The sequence below is a fragment of the Metopolophium dirhodum genome, chromosome 6, assembly GCF_019925205.1.
Source record: "Metopolophium dirhodum isolate CAU chromosome 6, ASM1992520v1, whole genome shotgun sequence".
Taxonomy (NCBI): domain Eukaryota; kingdom Metazoa; phylum Arthropoda; class Insecta; order Hemiptera; family Aphididae; genus Metopolophium; species Metopolophium dirhodum.
In genome coordinates, this window is record NC_083565.1 from 34,897,204 (window position 1) to 34,914,230 (window position 17,027).

The following is a 17,027-nucleotide window of genomic DNA, read 5'->3' on the forward strand; positions in this document are numbered from 1 at the left end:
TTTGTCAAATTTCAAAAATCAGTAAAAAGCACTAGGTATCTACAAACCTTGATTTGGAAAAAAATTAGAAGGGTCCCCCTCAGTGGATGTTGGATGAATGAGCGTTCCACACATACAAGGTTCTTCATAAGTTGCCGTTAAAAGGAAATAAAAAAAAAAGTTGAACATAAATCCACATTTTTTCTGAGGTTAAAATGTTGACAAGTCATAAAAATCACAAAAATTTGTCACACCTGACCATAATCAGATATTCAATTTTAATGCAATAATTGCATTCGATAAAAAACGATTCTGAGCGGACGAAAGAAAATGTATTAATAAGTAACCATTAGTTGTATATAATATACCTACCTAGTGGGAATTAGGTAATAATATAATGATATCGACGGTTACAGAAAAAAAGGGCATAAATAACATTTTCGTAATTTTGCAGGGAAGTCAAAATAAAATTACAATATATTTGTCTGTCCTATTCTATCTAAATATCACTTACAAGTATAATTCTTGTATCAATCTATTAATTGATTATATTTCAAATGTATTACTTACAACTATAAAAATATGTACCGATAGTTACAGTAAAAATTAGCTTATTAACGATAAAATAGCGCTTACGCCCGTTTTTTGTCAACTTACCTGGTCATTGTTGTTTACGCCTGGACGTATGATTTAATATTAATAATTCAATAAAAAGTACTCAAAATAAAATTAAATAACGTATAATTTCATTATCACATAAAAAAAAAACATTTAAATATTCATTTTAATAAAATAAAACATCTCTTTTTAGTAAAAAGTATTCAAAATAAAATTAAATAAAGTGTATTTAATTATTACACAAAAAAAAACAGTAAAATATTCCTTAAAATAAAATAAAACAAAAAGATATAATTATAATAGTAACCAACTAACTAATAATACTTAATGATAAAATGAGTAAATAAAATTTGATAATTTATCAGTCTTATTTTAAACTGACAGTTTCATCATCCCGTCAGTTTCTTGTAAACAGTCTTGGATTTTTGTACTATTTCTCATTTGCAGATACTCCTCGTGAAACTCGTTTGGAATAATTCCAGATGTACACAATTTAATAAGATCATTATATTTTTCTTTATTTAAAAATTAAAATATCGAAAAAACCAACAGGAGAAAATAGATAACGTTTAAATGTTTTTACCTTTAAGTTTAAAAATAGGTTAATTTACACTAACTTCTAAGGCAACAACACAAAATTGAAAACGGAAATGTTGGTATGTTACCAGCATACCTTATCTCCGTCTTACAAACACATAATATAGCAATTTGTACGTTCTGAATAATTAATATAACTCTGTTGTGTTTACATTTAGTGTATTGACTAATTATAAAATTTATAATTAAGTATATTATCTAGTCGATGGCGTAAGTTTTTATACTTCAATTTGAAAGCAAGTTATGAGTATTTTAAAACAGTTAATTGTTTGTACATTTTAAAATGCTCATGATTCACTTTAAATTTGAATCGTTAATGTGTTGTGCATTAGTCAAGACGTCAAGACGGAGATAACATAGTATGTTACATACATACTACCTACGTTTTAATATTAAGTTTTGTTGCGAGACGCGAATTATGACTTAAAGTTCTAGGAGGTTCTATAGTGTAGTGTGGACATCTGCGCTTTTACTACCTCAACGTAAATATCGACAGCGATGGTACGACACTTATGTGTTACTATATGTAATATTTGACAAGTATTGCAATTTTTAAATTTTTATTCGTTTCGCTTCGAACTTCTGACTGACGGTTGAACACTGGCCCCACCTGTTAGGCCCCACCTGTTTAAACAGTGACTATAGGTACTAACTAACGACAAAAAAGGTACCTACGTATATTTTATCAGTATTAGTCGTAATATGTACGAGAATGGGAAACATCGTCGTAGTTTGACGTTGTTATTAATTGTTTCTCACTCACTCTATCGTAAACAATAAATATACATACACAATGTCGACAATATTATGCTATTATAATTATTATATATTATATTATACAGGGTAGGTATAAATTGGAAGCTCTGCAACCGTGAAGAAATATTTATTTATTTTTTATTAGGAATAACAGCTTCAACAGCTAGGTCATTGGCCTGTAATTGTGTTAACATTATTATTAATTTTTTTTGATTTAGTTATAATTCGGGATAAGTAGTTTTTACAGTTTTATATATATATATACATTTTTTGTGTGTTGTTTGTTGTATAGTTTCATCTTAATATTGAATTTTTGTGTCGATGCCGATGGATTTGAAGAAGCTATATTATATGGATCAAGTGTGTGTTGTGTTCTCCTAGTGCTCCCTCCGTCGAGGTAAAATATTATAATATGTGACTGTGTGAGTGACGCGAGTAATTATTATATTATACAGGTACATATTATTATTTATTATACACGTGTCGTGAATGACAACAACAATTATAACAATATAAGTATAATAACCTACCTACTAGGTATGACACGTTGTGGTTACAATTTTTTATGATAGTTATTGGTGGTAGTTTTATTTTGTAAGTACTATATTATATTATAATATAGGTAGTATAATATCAAATAATAATATTATTATTGTGTTGTTGACAATTTGACATTTGTGGCACTGAAATGCGCGTCAATTACGGGGAAAAAAATTGTCATAGGTATGTTCTATATTTTTTTCCGAATACCTGTCACCTGATTATCGCGAATGCCGGCTGTATCGCCAACTCGTTGAGTGCAGTTTGCCAGTTGCCGACTGCCGAGTACCTTGTAATAGTTAGTTTCCTGTGAAGTGTCGAATAATAGTCGTGGACTATGGTACGGGTAATAATAATTGTTTTCGTCGATATAATCTGTCGTTTGGTGAATCATATCGGAATATTCGTATCGCATTAATTATTGTGCCTATTATCTATAAAACTGAAACTATTGTAACTGTTATACTTATCAAATTGTATAGGTACCTACACGGCTACGCGTGGTTTGAATCGTATTTTAACAACCATCAGCTATATAACACTGCACCGGTCGATAAATAATAATCCGATTGAGCACACGCTTATACATAAATATTTACTCGTCTCAGTTTCAGTTTGTACATCGCTTGCACAAAATCATATTATTGTAATGCATGACAAATTATCTAAAACAAACACACACTTTTTTAATTTTTTTTCCCACGCATGATCATAACACTAATAATAATAATAATATATTTTTTGTTATTTCGGAAAAATAGCGAATAGTATTATATAAGTTATAATTATTGTTATTTCTGCGTTTTGACCGTCGCCAAAAATAGGAATTCATCGTCAGTTCAGAGCTGAAAATAATCTCAAATTCTCATCGCAATATGTATCAGAGGTATGATTTTACTAATTTAAACTTATTATGTAAACATAGGTGGGGTTTTGTTTTCAAATTTAATTTCAAAATTTACTAAATGTATTGATGGAATCTAAACGAAACAAGGAAATTCCAAAGCTCAATCAGATCTGTAGCAGCTACAATAATTAATTATTAATATTAATGTTTTAAAGGTTTATTGACGATCCTTCTGCCGGTCCATCGTCTACAGTAGCTATGACCCCAGGCGAATTAGAACCATCATCTCTTAAGTCGACTACATCAAAATCATCGTGTGAAAAGTATGTACCTAGTGTTGGTAATATTATGTTTGATTTTATAATTTATAAGTATCATGTTTTTATTTTTGATTATAGTAGGACATCAGCGCATAACTTTTTACATGCGAAAAAAACGTCTGGCCGTAAATATACAGTTTCTATTGTTCTCATATGTATTTGGCTTTTTTGTACTGTAAGTTATTTGTTTTATTATAAAGTTAAGTCTGTATTAACCGTAGGTACTAACCTAAAATATAGCTAGTGGCTCATAATATGTAGAAAGAGTCCACTATAGAATCTATGTTTTTATTGTTTATCATGTATTTTTACTTAATACATTTATTTGTCTAAACATAAAAATAACATGAATTATGATGTTTAAATTTAAGACAGTCTATAATTAAAAAAGTCAAAAGTTTGCCTAATTCAAAGTTATACCCCTGCCCCAACTACTCCCAAGTACTACAGCTTATTCAGCTCTTTATCCATATTTACTTGGTGTAGTTCTATTTTATTATTCATTATTGTCTTGCAGATAGTTCTTATGGCAAAACAAGAAAGAAAAGTAGATGATGTCCATCAAGTAACATTAGCTCCAAATGAAACTAAAAGTAATAAACATATTATATAACTGTATGACTTATAAAATATATTTATATTTATCTAAGAAGAAAATTATTAAAGATTTTGTATTTTAGCTCAGATAATATACAAAAACCATATGCCTAACACAAATAAAATACAATTGATATTGGCTGGAGCATTTATGCCTGATTATTATAGTACTTTGGCAACACATTTTTTTAACATTTGGATAGAGTTTGATCCAACTGAAGAATATGATATGCCTTCAAAATTAGGATTGAAGTATGAAGACATGCATCAAAGGGTATGTTTTATTAAAATAGTAGATATTTAACATTGGTATAAAGTATAAACTACAAATAGTACTTATACTTGATACAAAAACATGAGATAAGAAAATCTGTGAAATAAAATGTACTTGCCTATAAGTTCTTATGATTATATTTTGTTTTTAAAAGAATATAACTCAAATATGGTCCATACCAATTGTGAGTGAATCACTTGTTGAAGTTGTTCCTGAAATGCATCATAATAAAATTTTTAAATTGTTTTCAAAGTAAGATTAGTTGAATATTTTTATAACTTAGTTTTGATTGTTAATACTTTGATTTTTTTTTAGTGTTACTCTCCATGGTGATACTAGACTTTGTATGAATACTACATTGAGCACTAATTTTCCTATTTCATTCACTTATGATTTGTTTCCAATCAACACAGAATATGGTATAATTTATGCTGCTCTTGTATTGATTGGACTTTATATACTAATTATAACTGAGGTAAGAACATATTAAAATATTGTTTTATAAAGTAAATTGTTCTTCTAACAAGCCTGTTTTATCCTCATATTCGTCCTAACATACTACTGATATAAATTTTTTCCATTTCCCCCCTAAAATGTCTGTTTTATACATTCCCACTTCGAGAAATATTATGAATATTTAAGAATTATAGGTTATCCACAAATCGATTGCAGCAATATTAGCAGCCACTACGTCCATTTCCATACTTGCACTTTTAGACGAGGTAAACAAATTTAAATAATTAATTCAAAATATCATAACTAATTCTGGTGTTATTAATTATGTTATATAGAGACCAACAAAAGATGAACTGTCTTCTTGGGTGGATATCGAAACGTTGCTTCTTCTTTTCTGTATGATGGTTATTGTTGGTATTTTATCCGAAACAGGAATTTTTGACTACTTGGCAATCGTAGCATACAAAGTATTAATACAAATACTAAATAGTTTATTTTCATGTGTATACATGGTGATCGATTTAAGTGTTTTACATTTACATAATTTAATGTTATCGTAAAACAATGTATTAACATAAATATGTTTTTGGCTGGATACATGATTAAATATTTCTCACCAATTTTTTATAAGGTTTTCATTGTGATGGTTATTTATTTAAAAAAAACATATTTATGATTCATAGGTTTTCCTTGTAGTGAAGATGATATGGTGATATGGTTTTTTGAAAATAATTTAATTTTTATAAATATTTTGGTTTAAATTTTATGAATGACAACAAACATTTCTGATTTCATATTCTGAAGTAAAATATTTTTTAGGGTATTTTGATACATAAAAATGTAAATTACAAATGTGTAGGTAATTAATAATAAGTGTTTAAGGTTTAGATGAGCAGTATGATTATTATACCAACATTTTGTGGAGTGCTACTCTATTATACTCATCCAAACTTAAAATACTTTTAACTAATTAACTATTCATTTGAAATACTTATAAATAAAAATACTTAAGAATATGAGATGTATGTCGTTATTCAAAAAAGTAAAAAACTTAAATGATAACAACAATTTAAAAAAAAAATGTTTTGTAATGGCATCAAATTTTTTATCAAAAAAGTTTCTAAATATTGAGTAGACATTTAAATAGTTCACCATGTAGTGTTAATTTACCAAGCTAATTATTGATTTTATCATAGGAAACCAAAGGTAAAATTTGGCCATTAATCAATACATTGTGCTTCTTTACTGCTATTGTATCTTCTATATTGGATAATGTTACCACCGTTCTTCTAATGACACCTATAACCATAAGGTAATAATTTTAATCAACATACCATTTTAAAAATGTATCCTAATATAATCATGTGTTGTACATTTCACACCATATTTTTTTGGTCTGCTCATTACAATCCATGGATGTCAACAGTTAAATAAAAATATTGTCTTAGGTTATGTGAAGTAATGCAAATGAATCCAGTACCCACACTTATGTGTATAATATTTTATGCAAACTTAGGAGGGGCTTTAACATTAATTGGTGATCCACCAAATGTGATAATTGGAACGAATAAAGATGTTATTGCAAGTGTAAGTATACTCTTTAATTACTATTAATGATAAATATTAAATACCTATTGAATATTGATTTAAGATGATAATATTATGATAAACAACAACAACAAATCGAGGTAAACATATTGCATACGAGTCTGCAATCAAGTACCACATTTTATGTCTTTGTTGTCCTTGCTATCATATGTAGCACATACCTAGGTAATATTTATAGGGTAATTGATAAAAATGTAAAATCGTTCACGTCCGACTTTTACGACATTCGCTATATGCTCAAATGGTCGAAGTATCAAACACATCGAGCGTCAGTGCAGTCGCACCTAACCATTGTGTGATAAGCGCGTATATCGAGTGCAATTCTCATATGAGAAAATTTATTTTGCAATTTTTTTCGTAACGTAGCGTTTTTTGATTTCGATTCTATGTGCCAAAGCAAAGACATAAAATGTCAAAAAACTAGGTATGATCACATCACAGACTTATAGAGGTATACCACAGGTTAACACTAGATAAACAATTTGTGTCATCAAATGAATCTTGTATCACTATTTTCTGGTTTTGAAAATTGTTGTGGATGTGTAAATAATATGTGTATTTTGGGTATTTTGTTACCAATATTGCTACCTTAATCGTTTTAATCTGCATGGAAAGTTTTCCAACCCAAAATTTGGTGGACGAGCTTCTATTATTTTGTGTTAGTTTCATTCAGTTTCTAACCTAGAATAGTAGTTATAGAACTCTGTGAACTACATTACGTTCTATGATACATTTTATAGCATATATTGTGAAAAATGATATGTTTTTATTATGATGTGTGCAATATATTAATGGAGGTGATGCAAACTGTTGCATATGGGTTATCAACGTTCTACCTAGGGATTTCTATCACATATAATAATAATATTATAACATGTTTTATTTTTTTACAGGGAATCGATTTTACAACGTTTTCATTACATATGGGTGGTGGTTTGGTATTCATATTTATAGCTGTAAATTTACATTTAAGATTTATTTTCCGTAATATGCAAGATTTAAAATTTACTGAACCATCTAATGTTACAGGTATACAATAAAATTTTATTAAGTACTTTATTTTTGCGATAATATAATATTACAATATTCTACATTTTAAAAAAATTTTACACTTATTATATGTTATATGTGAATTGTTTTCTAATTTAGTTGATAATTCATTTATAGGAAAATATTTTTTTATTATAAATGTATTTGTACAGGCAAATTAGTTATATACCTACATATTATCTGCTATAGTAAATACCAAATAATAAATTACTAAGTGTAGCTAAGATTATCATATTAAGCATTATAATAATTTTCTTTATTTTTCTATTATAAGATTACTTATAATCCCTTATCTTAATATTTTATTATTAGTAATAAAATATAAACATTTTGGTATAAAATTATTAAAAAAAAATTTTTTAATTAAATTGTCCATGGTATATTTTTTAAGATTTCTGTATTAAATTAATTTTTTCCGTTCAGAATCTAAAATAATATTTAAATTAGTGCTAATTCCTACTATTTTATAGAATTAAGACAAGAATTGGCAATTTGGCAAAAAGCGGCATCTTCTTTGTCTTCATACTCAAAAGAAGAAGGGGTTGTGAGAGATAAACTTCTAAGGAAATGTAAAACTATATTTTCAAAGCTTAAAGATACTCTGAAAGGTTTCAAGGTTGATGTCTTACCTACAGAAAGGTACATATGAATGTTATTAATTAAGCCTTCTCCAAATAAGTTAAATCAAGTAAATTATTATGAAATTTTAGGTATTAATTTAATTTTTTATATTTTATAATATATAACTACAATAATAAGTTAGGCGCATGCATTTTTGAATTATTACTTTTTATTAATTATTACTTAATCTAAATCTTAATTTATTGTTCTGTGTATAAAGTACTAGAATTGAATGATTAAAAACAGTTGGCAGTAATTAAGTATTAAGTTATTAGTAATTTTGGTACATAAGTCATCTTCTCCTATTAAAAAATATGGTGTTTAGTTTTTACACATAAATATAAAATGTCATATATTAGTAAAATTATATATAATAACTTAGGACACTTAATTATTAAATTTTTTTATCACCTATTTTAGTAAAAATTACATTTTATTTAGTAATAACAGCTAAAATACTGGTTCCTGGTTTAAGGGCTTGACTTTTAGAGCCCTAATTACAAAATGTCAGAAGGTGCCCAACCAACTGGTCTCTCCCTGCACACGCCATTGAGTACATTGTTATTTTTAATGGCCTAACCAAAGTTTGTTCTTTACAACTATCAAAGTCCTTTTCAGAGTATAATTTCAAATGCTTCAATAAGATATATAGGTTGATTCACAAAATGCTCACTTTCTTTAATAATGAATTTATTCGAATTCTGATTATTGGAATTTTAAAATATACTCAATTTTTAAATTTTTTATACTTAATTTTACAAATTATTAATGTTTATAGATAAATAAAAATTACTAAAATTTTCAAATAATTATAGCCCCTATATCTTATAAACCCATTACCAAGGATCTTTATTCTTAGAACACAAAGTTAAATAACTCAAAAACTACTTCTAAAAATGTTGATACTAATATGTCAAATTTTTTAGATAAATAATCTACTGATTAATTACAGTTGAAAAGGGAAGGGGAGTTCTCATTCAAAAAACATACATTTGAATCTCCACAAGACATTTCTTAAGTAGTACAACCATTCTCAATAATTTAGATTCATGGTCTCAAGTATACCTATTTAAAAATTTTAAAAATCAGATTTTGAATATCTGCATTATTGAAGAAAAAAAGGGAATAAACATGATTGGTGAATCACCCTGTATAATATATGAATTTGTTTTATTTTATGAGTTAAGTAAATACTTATTATATAATTTTTCAGACTTCAATCATATGATGAATCCATCAAGGATTTTTTGAATAAGGTAATATGAATACATTAGGTACTATTATTTAATTAAAATTAAAATTAATATTTAATATTATCACTTTTTTCAGGATAGTCATTTAGATAAAAGTCTTTTATGGAAATGTGCTATTACATTAGGATTTGTTATTACTCTATTCTGCCTGCATTCCTTCCCTCAACTAAATCTTAGCCTTGGGTGGATTGCTTTACTTGGAACATTACTCTTACTTATACTTGCTGATCATGTTGATATCGAATGCGTATTGGGCCGAATTGAATGGGCCACATTGTCATTCTTCGCTGCACTGTTTATTTTAATTGGAGTAATGTAGTGTAACAGAAAAAATAAAGAAAACAAATTATAATTTTTGTTTTATTTTTTAGGCACTATCTGAGCTAGGTTTGATTGAATGGGTAGGTAAACAGACAGAAGTGATAATTATGTCTGTAGCGAAAGAGTACCGACTGTCCGTTGCTATAATTTTAATTCTATGGGTTTCTACCATTGTCTCCTCATTTGTTGACAATATTCCACTGACTACTATGATGATAAAGGTGATAACATCGTTGTCTCAAAACCCTGAGCTAGAATTACCATTACCGCCTTTGGTATATGCATTAGCATTTGGTGGTTGTCTTGGTGGTAAGGATTTAATACATATTTCTTTCACACAATACAATTAATTGAATCAAATAAATATATATTTTAATTTTTAGGAAATGGAACACTGATAGCTGCTTCATGTAATATGGTATGTGCTGGAGTAGCTGAACAACATGGATACCGAATGTCCTTTGTGCAGTTCTTCAAGTAATTACCTATTTTAATGTTTTATTTAATCAGTTTAGAGTATTATTGATTGTTTTTAGAGACAGTTAAGACATCAATATATTATGTAGGATAATATTGAATGTACTTATTTCATTTTTGCCTGACATTGACCTTTAAGAGGACACGCCACACCCGTATGTGTTGTCTCCGTCTTAAAAACGCGTAACATATCAAATTTACGCTCAGCAGTTTATTCCGTTAGCTTAAAAATTTGAGTGAATCATTTATAAAACTTGATGGTAAGAACATTATCTATGTTTTGTTAGAAGTTTTTTTTTACGATAATTTAGTTTTGAAGTGAGTTATGCGTGTAAAATAAATGTAAATTAAAAATGACCATAACTCACTTAAAAACGTTAATTATTAAATTAAATAATTTAAAAAAAAAATGGTTTTTATGATATTTCAATTTTTAAGCAAGTTATTAGTAACTTTTAAGTTGCATTTTAAAATTGATCATTTTACTTAAAAATTAAAATATTGTAAAATAAAAACTGACAATCAAGCGTGCAGATAGTGTTTTGTACCTAACCTTAGAGTTTGATAATAGGCCAATTCACTCTAATATTAAAGCTAACAATTCAAAACTGATTCTGCTGAACTAAAATTTGCTATGTTAAATGTTAACATGCGTTTGTAAGACTGACAAAACTCTTTTATCCTGGCCAAGTCCTCTTAAGAACTTAACTAACCATTTTCTTTTACGAGTACATTCCTATCTTTTGTCCATTATAATTTATACATACGAAACAAGTAATACATTAGTCAATAAGAAATCTGGAAATATGTTTGAATGTGTTATAAAATTTATCTAATAACTGGAGCTTGATTACTCCTCATTTAAAATGTTGACGTTTATTCATCCTCTTGGATTTGATTTTAAAATGTAAAAATCAAAGAACTTTAAACAGTGAATTTATGTTAATTTCATAATCAATTGATAAATGTTTTCAGATTTCTCATTGCATTACTAGTTTTGTTTGTACAATGGACAAAAAGTAGTAAAAAATATTACTCGTTAACCACAGATTGATGACATGTATGGGAGACCCCTATATATTTTTAAAACTACAGTTACACACAAATTATCACTTTCTAGTTGCTATGCACACATTAACATGATATGTACTCATGCACTTTTAAAAAATGTTCCGTGTTGAACATTTTATATATGGTGGTTATGAATCCCCTTAATATAAACTTTATAATGCATACTTGTGTCCACTCAATATTTTTCTAATTGCGTTTGAATTGTCTTTTATTATTAGAGTTGGATACCCAGTGATGTTAGGTAGCGTAGTTATAGCTACAGTGTATTTACTTGTTACTCATGTGACATTTGGATGGAATACATGAATACATAATGCTGTTTGTTTCGTCATCAGAATTTCAAAAAATTTGTTCCTGCAAAAATACCTAACTGACAAAAAGAGAAATTTATTTATTTTCTATACTTAAGTTCGAATTTAAATTAAATTTTTTTTTCTTATTTAAGTAGTATTAAATATATTTATAATAATTTATTTCACTAAAAAACCCTATTTTTTGAATTTTATGTTATTTAGTATTATTAAGTATATAAGTTATGTATTTTAACTATAGAATATATTTGTCTTTTTATTTATATTCAGATAAGTGATAAGTTCATTGTTGCCATAGATTATATTTCGATATTTTTTTGTTAGGATATACTTATGATACTTAATACTAACTATAGTACCTAATGGATTTTATATATGCAAGTGGTATACAATATAAAGTTATTTTGTTAATATTATATATTTTTCTAAATAATAAATATGTACCTAACCTAACCAGGTAAACAACACTTTTTATTAGCTGTTAATAAGAGTAAAGTGTTTGTTATTAGTGTTATGTTTTTATTATAAATAATATTTTATTGTTCGATATAGACAGGTATTAAAATAATACAGCTACGCTTGAGTACCTACTAAATGTAAACTGCTTAATTAATGCAGACAACAGTAGAGATAAAGATAATAGCACAAAAAGCAATCAGATAGAAACACAGATAACAATAATAGCTATATGTATCAACTTTTATAGTTTTATTATTGATGCATCAATCGAGTTGTAATCATTGGACAAAAGTACCTACTGATTGACTAGTCCTGGCGACATTGTGAATTCTTTATTCTCATATCATGTACATAATATAATAATAAGCTACAATAATTTTACAAAGGATTTCAAAAAGCATGGTTTGTAAGAAGTTAAGTATAACTAGTTTATGCAATATTTAGGATATATTATATAGGGTGATTTATAAAGCATGCTTACCCCCATTATTAATTCCCAACATAACAACTTTTTTTTTTAACTTGTTTAAAATTTAAATCTGTTTTTAATCACATCAGTTATTTGATTATTTAAAAAAAAGAAATAATGTTTTTATAATATTAATATGTTATAATATTCTAACATTTTGTTCCATTTATATTACAGTAAAACTTCCATTCAACAAACTTCCATTTCACAACATTTTCTGTGTAACGAAATATTTTTGAAAAACAAAACCAAATTAGAACCAAATGTATTCAATTATATTTAACGAAAATATTCTGTTTAATACAAATTTTTTTTATGATCCATGAAACCTCGTAATTTATTTTTTTGTTAGATTGTTTTGAGTTCGAAATTCATAAAAAAATTTCTTTTTAAATCTAAGATTTAAAAATGTAATACAAGATTCCTCATAAGTTTGTCTACCTTTATCAAAAAAAAAAATGTCTACAAGAAAGTCAAATTAAATTTTTATGAACGTTTGAAATAAATATTTTTATAACATTTGATATTCACTCGATTTCTCATGTAACGATTTTCTTATTTTATTGTAATTAAAAAACGTACGAGTGTAGATACCTGAAAATTTCACTGAATGTTTTTATTAGCATTTTCTATACACGATAAAATTTTGAAAATAATTTGACTTTTTGAGCTGTTAACGGACATAGACAGTTTTAAATTTTTTTAGTTTTTTTTTTTCTATAAATATCAATAAAATTTTATTTGTTGGGTAAAAAAGCGTGAAAATTTAATGCAAGGCTCCTGATATATCTTTCTAATAACAGTTGAAAAATATTAAAAATACATAGGCAACATTTTTTTTTATAAGCATTTAAAGTTCAAATGTTGACAAAATTTATCAAATTTATAATATAATAATTATTTTGTAGTTAAAAATTTATAAAATATTCAAATTTTATAGCTAAGGATTGAAAATTGAAAACAAGGCTCCACGTCTCCACGTAAATAGGTTATATATAAATTACTTTATTCACAATAATATCATTAAAATATACTTGGTAATATCATAGGCTGACTGACCGTTTCGCTCAGAATCGTTTTTTTATACAATGATATTATATCATTGAATTTAAATATAACACCATCCATTGCAGTGGACCCAATTGTAACCTACTGTACAGCAGAGCGACATCCACTGACCCACCTTTTTTAGTTTTCTTTTCTATAAATATCTATAAAATTTTATCTATGGGTAAAAAAAGTTTGAAAATTAAAAAATTAAACACAAGGCTCTTTATATATTATTGTTACAAAGACATTGGAAAAATATTAAGAATCCTTAGTCACAATTTTTTTTATAACTATTCAAAGTTCAAATTTTGACAAGAAGCGTAAAAATCACGAAAATGTGCAAATTATTTTGAGTTAGAAATTTTTTGTTTTAAAATGTTGAACATTCTTTGGATGACGAAATGTACTTACCTACTATTAATTTATTATTACATTTACTTACTATTTAATTGCAATTTTTAAATTAGGTATGTTACAGAACACGTGTATTATAGTAATAAACTAAAAAACATACATACGTATTATAACAAATAACTAATATTATGCTACTAGTACCTATGTTACAATAGCCACTAGGGTATGGTTGTGGGTACGACGAGTTGTACACCTGTGTACCTACAAACAGTTTCTGTATTGCAAAAACTTTCCTGGTTTAAATTGTATGGTTATTGATACCTGCTAGTACAGAAAAAATATGTCATGATCAAATATACAAATTTAAAACTTCTTCCAATCAAAAATGTTAATTACACGAGATGAATTATTCTAGAATTGATTTAGAAATATCAAAAATTGGATATAAATAATAAAATTGCAATTTTCAGCATTAAATGTAATTGTTTTACAATGCAATTTATTAAAATATGAATTTAATTGTATAACAATAACAATACAATAAACAATTCATAGTGTTAGTTTTATAAGTGTACAAAAATAATATACTATCATAATATTTTATTTTTATACATTATACACCGATACATATTATTACAATGAATGGATCAAACATACCTACACATAATAATGTACCACAGTTAAGAGGCCTCGCGCCCTCGCTACTGTCGTCAATTTGAGCTCAAAAGACCGTAAGTTGTAACAAAATTAAAGTTAGTTTTCGTCGTCCGATTTTTATTCTGAAAAACCCGAACTCGCCAGAAAATTGTCTATAGATTGTACGGAACACTTTGTAAAAATTAAAACTTATATTATAGTAAACTGTAATTGATGCATGTAAATGTTGCCCCTCAAATATTAGCCGTAACGAGGCCATTTAACGAAATTAATAATAATATTATCATTACTAGGGTTCGGATTTAAAGGCAACTCGGAAGATACTCGGCAGTCGAACGTGGACGTCTAGCCATAGTTTGGGCGGTAGACAGGTTCAGGCCGTATCTTGAGTCCGGTAAGTTTATGTTATTTACGGATAACGCGGCACTCCGATGGTTACAGCAAGCTCGCTGTACCAACAGCAAACTAACGCGATGGGCGTTACAACTCGGGGCTTTCGATTTTGAAATCCGGCACGTTCCCGGGACAGAAAATGAAGCAGCCGACGTCAGCTATCCCGTTGTCCGGTAGGACCGAATATGGTGGACGAAGAGTCGTTGGTGAATAATATCCACGATCCTCCGGTCATGATTCGGACTGGAAGGTGTCCGGAACCTTTGGTGATCTGTCCGGAGTGTCCAGTGTGGGGCGATCCAGCCGAAGAAGGACGATGGACACGTATCATTGCAAGATATCCGAGAGTGGCAACAGAACAACCCGAACATACGGCAGATAGTTGCTAAACTCTGGCCGTGGATTTTCTGGTCGTTCTGTTGCCACTTTCGGATATCTTGCAATGATATGTGTGGCCGTGGTGGAGCGGTGGATCCAGGCCATGGAGGTGACACCCGGCCATCCTCCCAGTGGATTAGCCCTGTTGCTCAGGCGAGTCTCGCGAACTTTTGGGGGGGGGGGGGGGGGGGAGTATGTCGCGGCGTCTCTATCGACGTCCGCGAGATCGCGACCGACAACCGAAAACGGTGAACGGCCGTGATAGCTTTTGCCTGACCGCCGTCGTCGCAACAACGCTGTAATTGTCATTGTCACATATATTATTTTTATGATCTATACCAATAAAAGTTGTGTCAACGTTAAAGCGTGTCGTTAGTGTGAGTACATTCTGTCCAGACCGTTCCAACACCTACAAGTAAGTATACAATTTAAAAAGCAAACGTATTTTTTTTTTAAATTAGTATAATTGATTATTACACTTATATATCAGAGCAAATGTTTTTAAGTTTAATGTTATAAGTCAATTTGATTTCAGATAATCAGCTTTCAAAGGAGATAACGCCCAATTCTATACAAGCTCTACAAAAGAAAGATGTGGTCTAATGCATCAGAGGGACAAGGATATATAATGACGAAAGGCGGGGTATAGCGGGGTGATGGAAATTTGTTGAAAGGATCAATCGATCAATGGCATATATAGTGAGGGGAAAGATACCAATAGAAATAGACTTCAGAAAAGATGGAAAGACAGTGTCAAGGAATTTTTAGAATAAATTTTAGTAGACTGGGAGCAGGCATATGATTAAGTTTAAAGTAAGCGGCGGGGTCAACCGGCTCTTAAAGAAAAAAAAATATAAAAAATATTAGTATTTATAATAGGTAAGTACCTAATATTATTACAATATTATGTTGAATTATGTTTTGTCGAAAATATTGTATTTATTTTAGTATGATTTACTATAGTAATATGTAATTATAATTAGAATAGTGTTAATACAATACAATGTGATGTAATATTATACTATACAGTTTAATTTATATTTATCTTAAAATGATTAAACAAAATATTTAATTTTCTTCAACTTCTTGTTAAACATAGATACTCTTCAATATTAAATAATTTGGAAAGTGAAGTTTTGTATTTATCTATTGTAATAATAGCATCACAAAAGGGTTTAACCGCTTTAGCCTTGGCTGATTCTGCGAAATATATTAGTATTAGAAATGTTGAGTGTGTTAATTAGAATGCCCTTCCACAAACACGTACAGAACTTGGTTTGTGTGCGTTTGTAAGGAGTAATATTTAGCCCACAAACCAGGCTAAAGTTTAAAAATAAATAAAAAATATAAAATGCAAAACACATAATACACAATACTAAATATATATACATACTCGATATGCCAAAAACAAATGTTTTTGTTGACTTTAAAACATCTATAAAAATAAAATGTCAAATATTCAATTAATGAAATAAATAATACATCTGATAAAAAAATTGATTGAATCTCAACATTCATTCCAATGACATGTACAGCACTTATATCTTAATTATGTTGCTGTTGACGTACCT

The 17,027-nt window shown here is 28.1% G+C and overlaps 1 protein-coding gene across 5 annotated transcripts; it reads left to right on the forward strand.

Moving 5' to 3' along the window:
• Window positions 1-1,227: 1,227 nt before the first annotated feature.
• Window positions 1,228-12,135, forward strand: LOC132946924 (P protein-like). Of its 5 annotated transcripts, none has more exons than XM_061017041.1 (20): window positions 1,235-2,128; window positions 2,243-2,830; window positions 3,315-3,376; window positions 3,553-3,660; window positions 3,736-3,832; window positions 4,175-4,250; window positions 4,338-4,528; window positions 4,683-4,780; window positions 4,844-5,003; window positions 5,179-5,250; window positions 5,320-5,451; window positions 6,181-6,296; window positions 6,433-6,571; window positions 7,486-7,621; window positions 8,113-8,281; window positions 9,477-9,519; window positions 9,593-9,826; window positions 9,888-10,146; window positions 10,221-10,314; window positions 11,604-12,135. In XM_061017041.1, exons 2-20 carry the CDS (start codon window positions 2,828-2,830, stop codon window positions 11,689-11,691), a joined length of 2,277 nt encoding a protein of 758 aa, XP_060873024.1. In that variant the 5' UTR covers window positions 1,235-2,128; window positions 2,243-2,827; the 3' UTR covers window positions 11,692-12,135. The 5 variants fall into 5 exon arrangements, with proteins under 5 accessions (XP_060873027.1, XP_060873025.1, XP_060873024.1 ...); XM_061017040.1 differs by having other exon boundaries at window positions 1,235-2,037; XM_061017042.1 differs by having other exon boundaries at window positions 1,234-2,830; window positions 3,739-3,832.
• Window positions 12,136-17,027: the final 4,892 nt, after the last annotated feature.

What these genes read in the sequence shown, in the direction of transcription:
- LOC132946924 (XM_061017041.1), top strand. An exon ending in CATCGCAATATGTATCAGAG is followed by an intron (nt 3,377 to 3,552) that starts GTATGATTTTAC and finishes AATGTTTTAAAG; the next exon opens with GTTTATTGACGATCCTTCTG. An exon ending in ATATACTAATTATAACTGAG is followed by an intron (nt 5,004 to 5,178) that starts GTAAGAACATAT and finishes TAAGAATTATAG; the next exon opens with GTTATCCACAAATCGATTGC.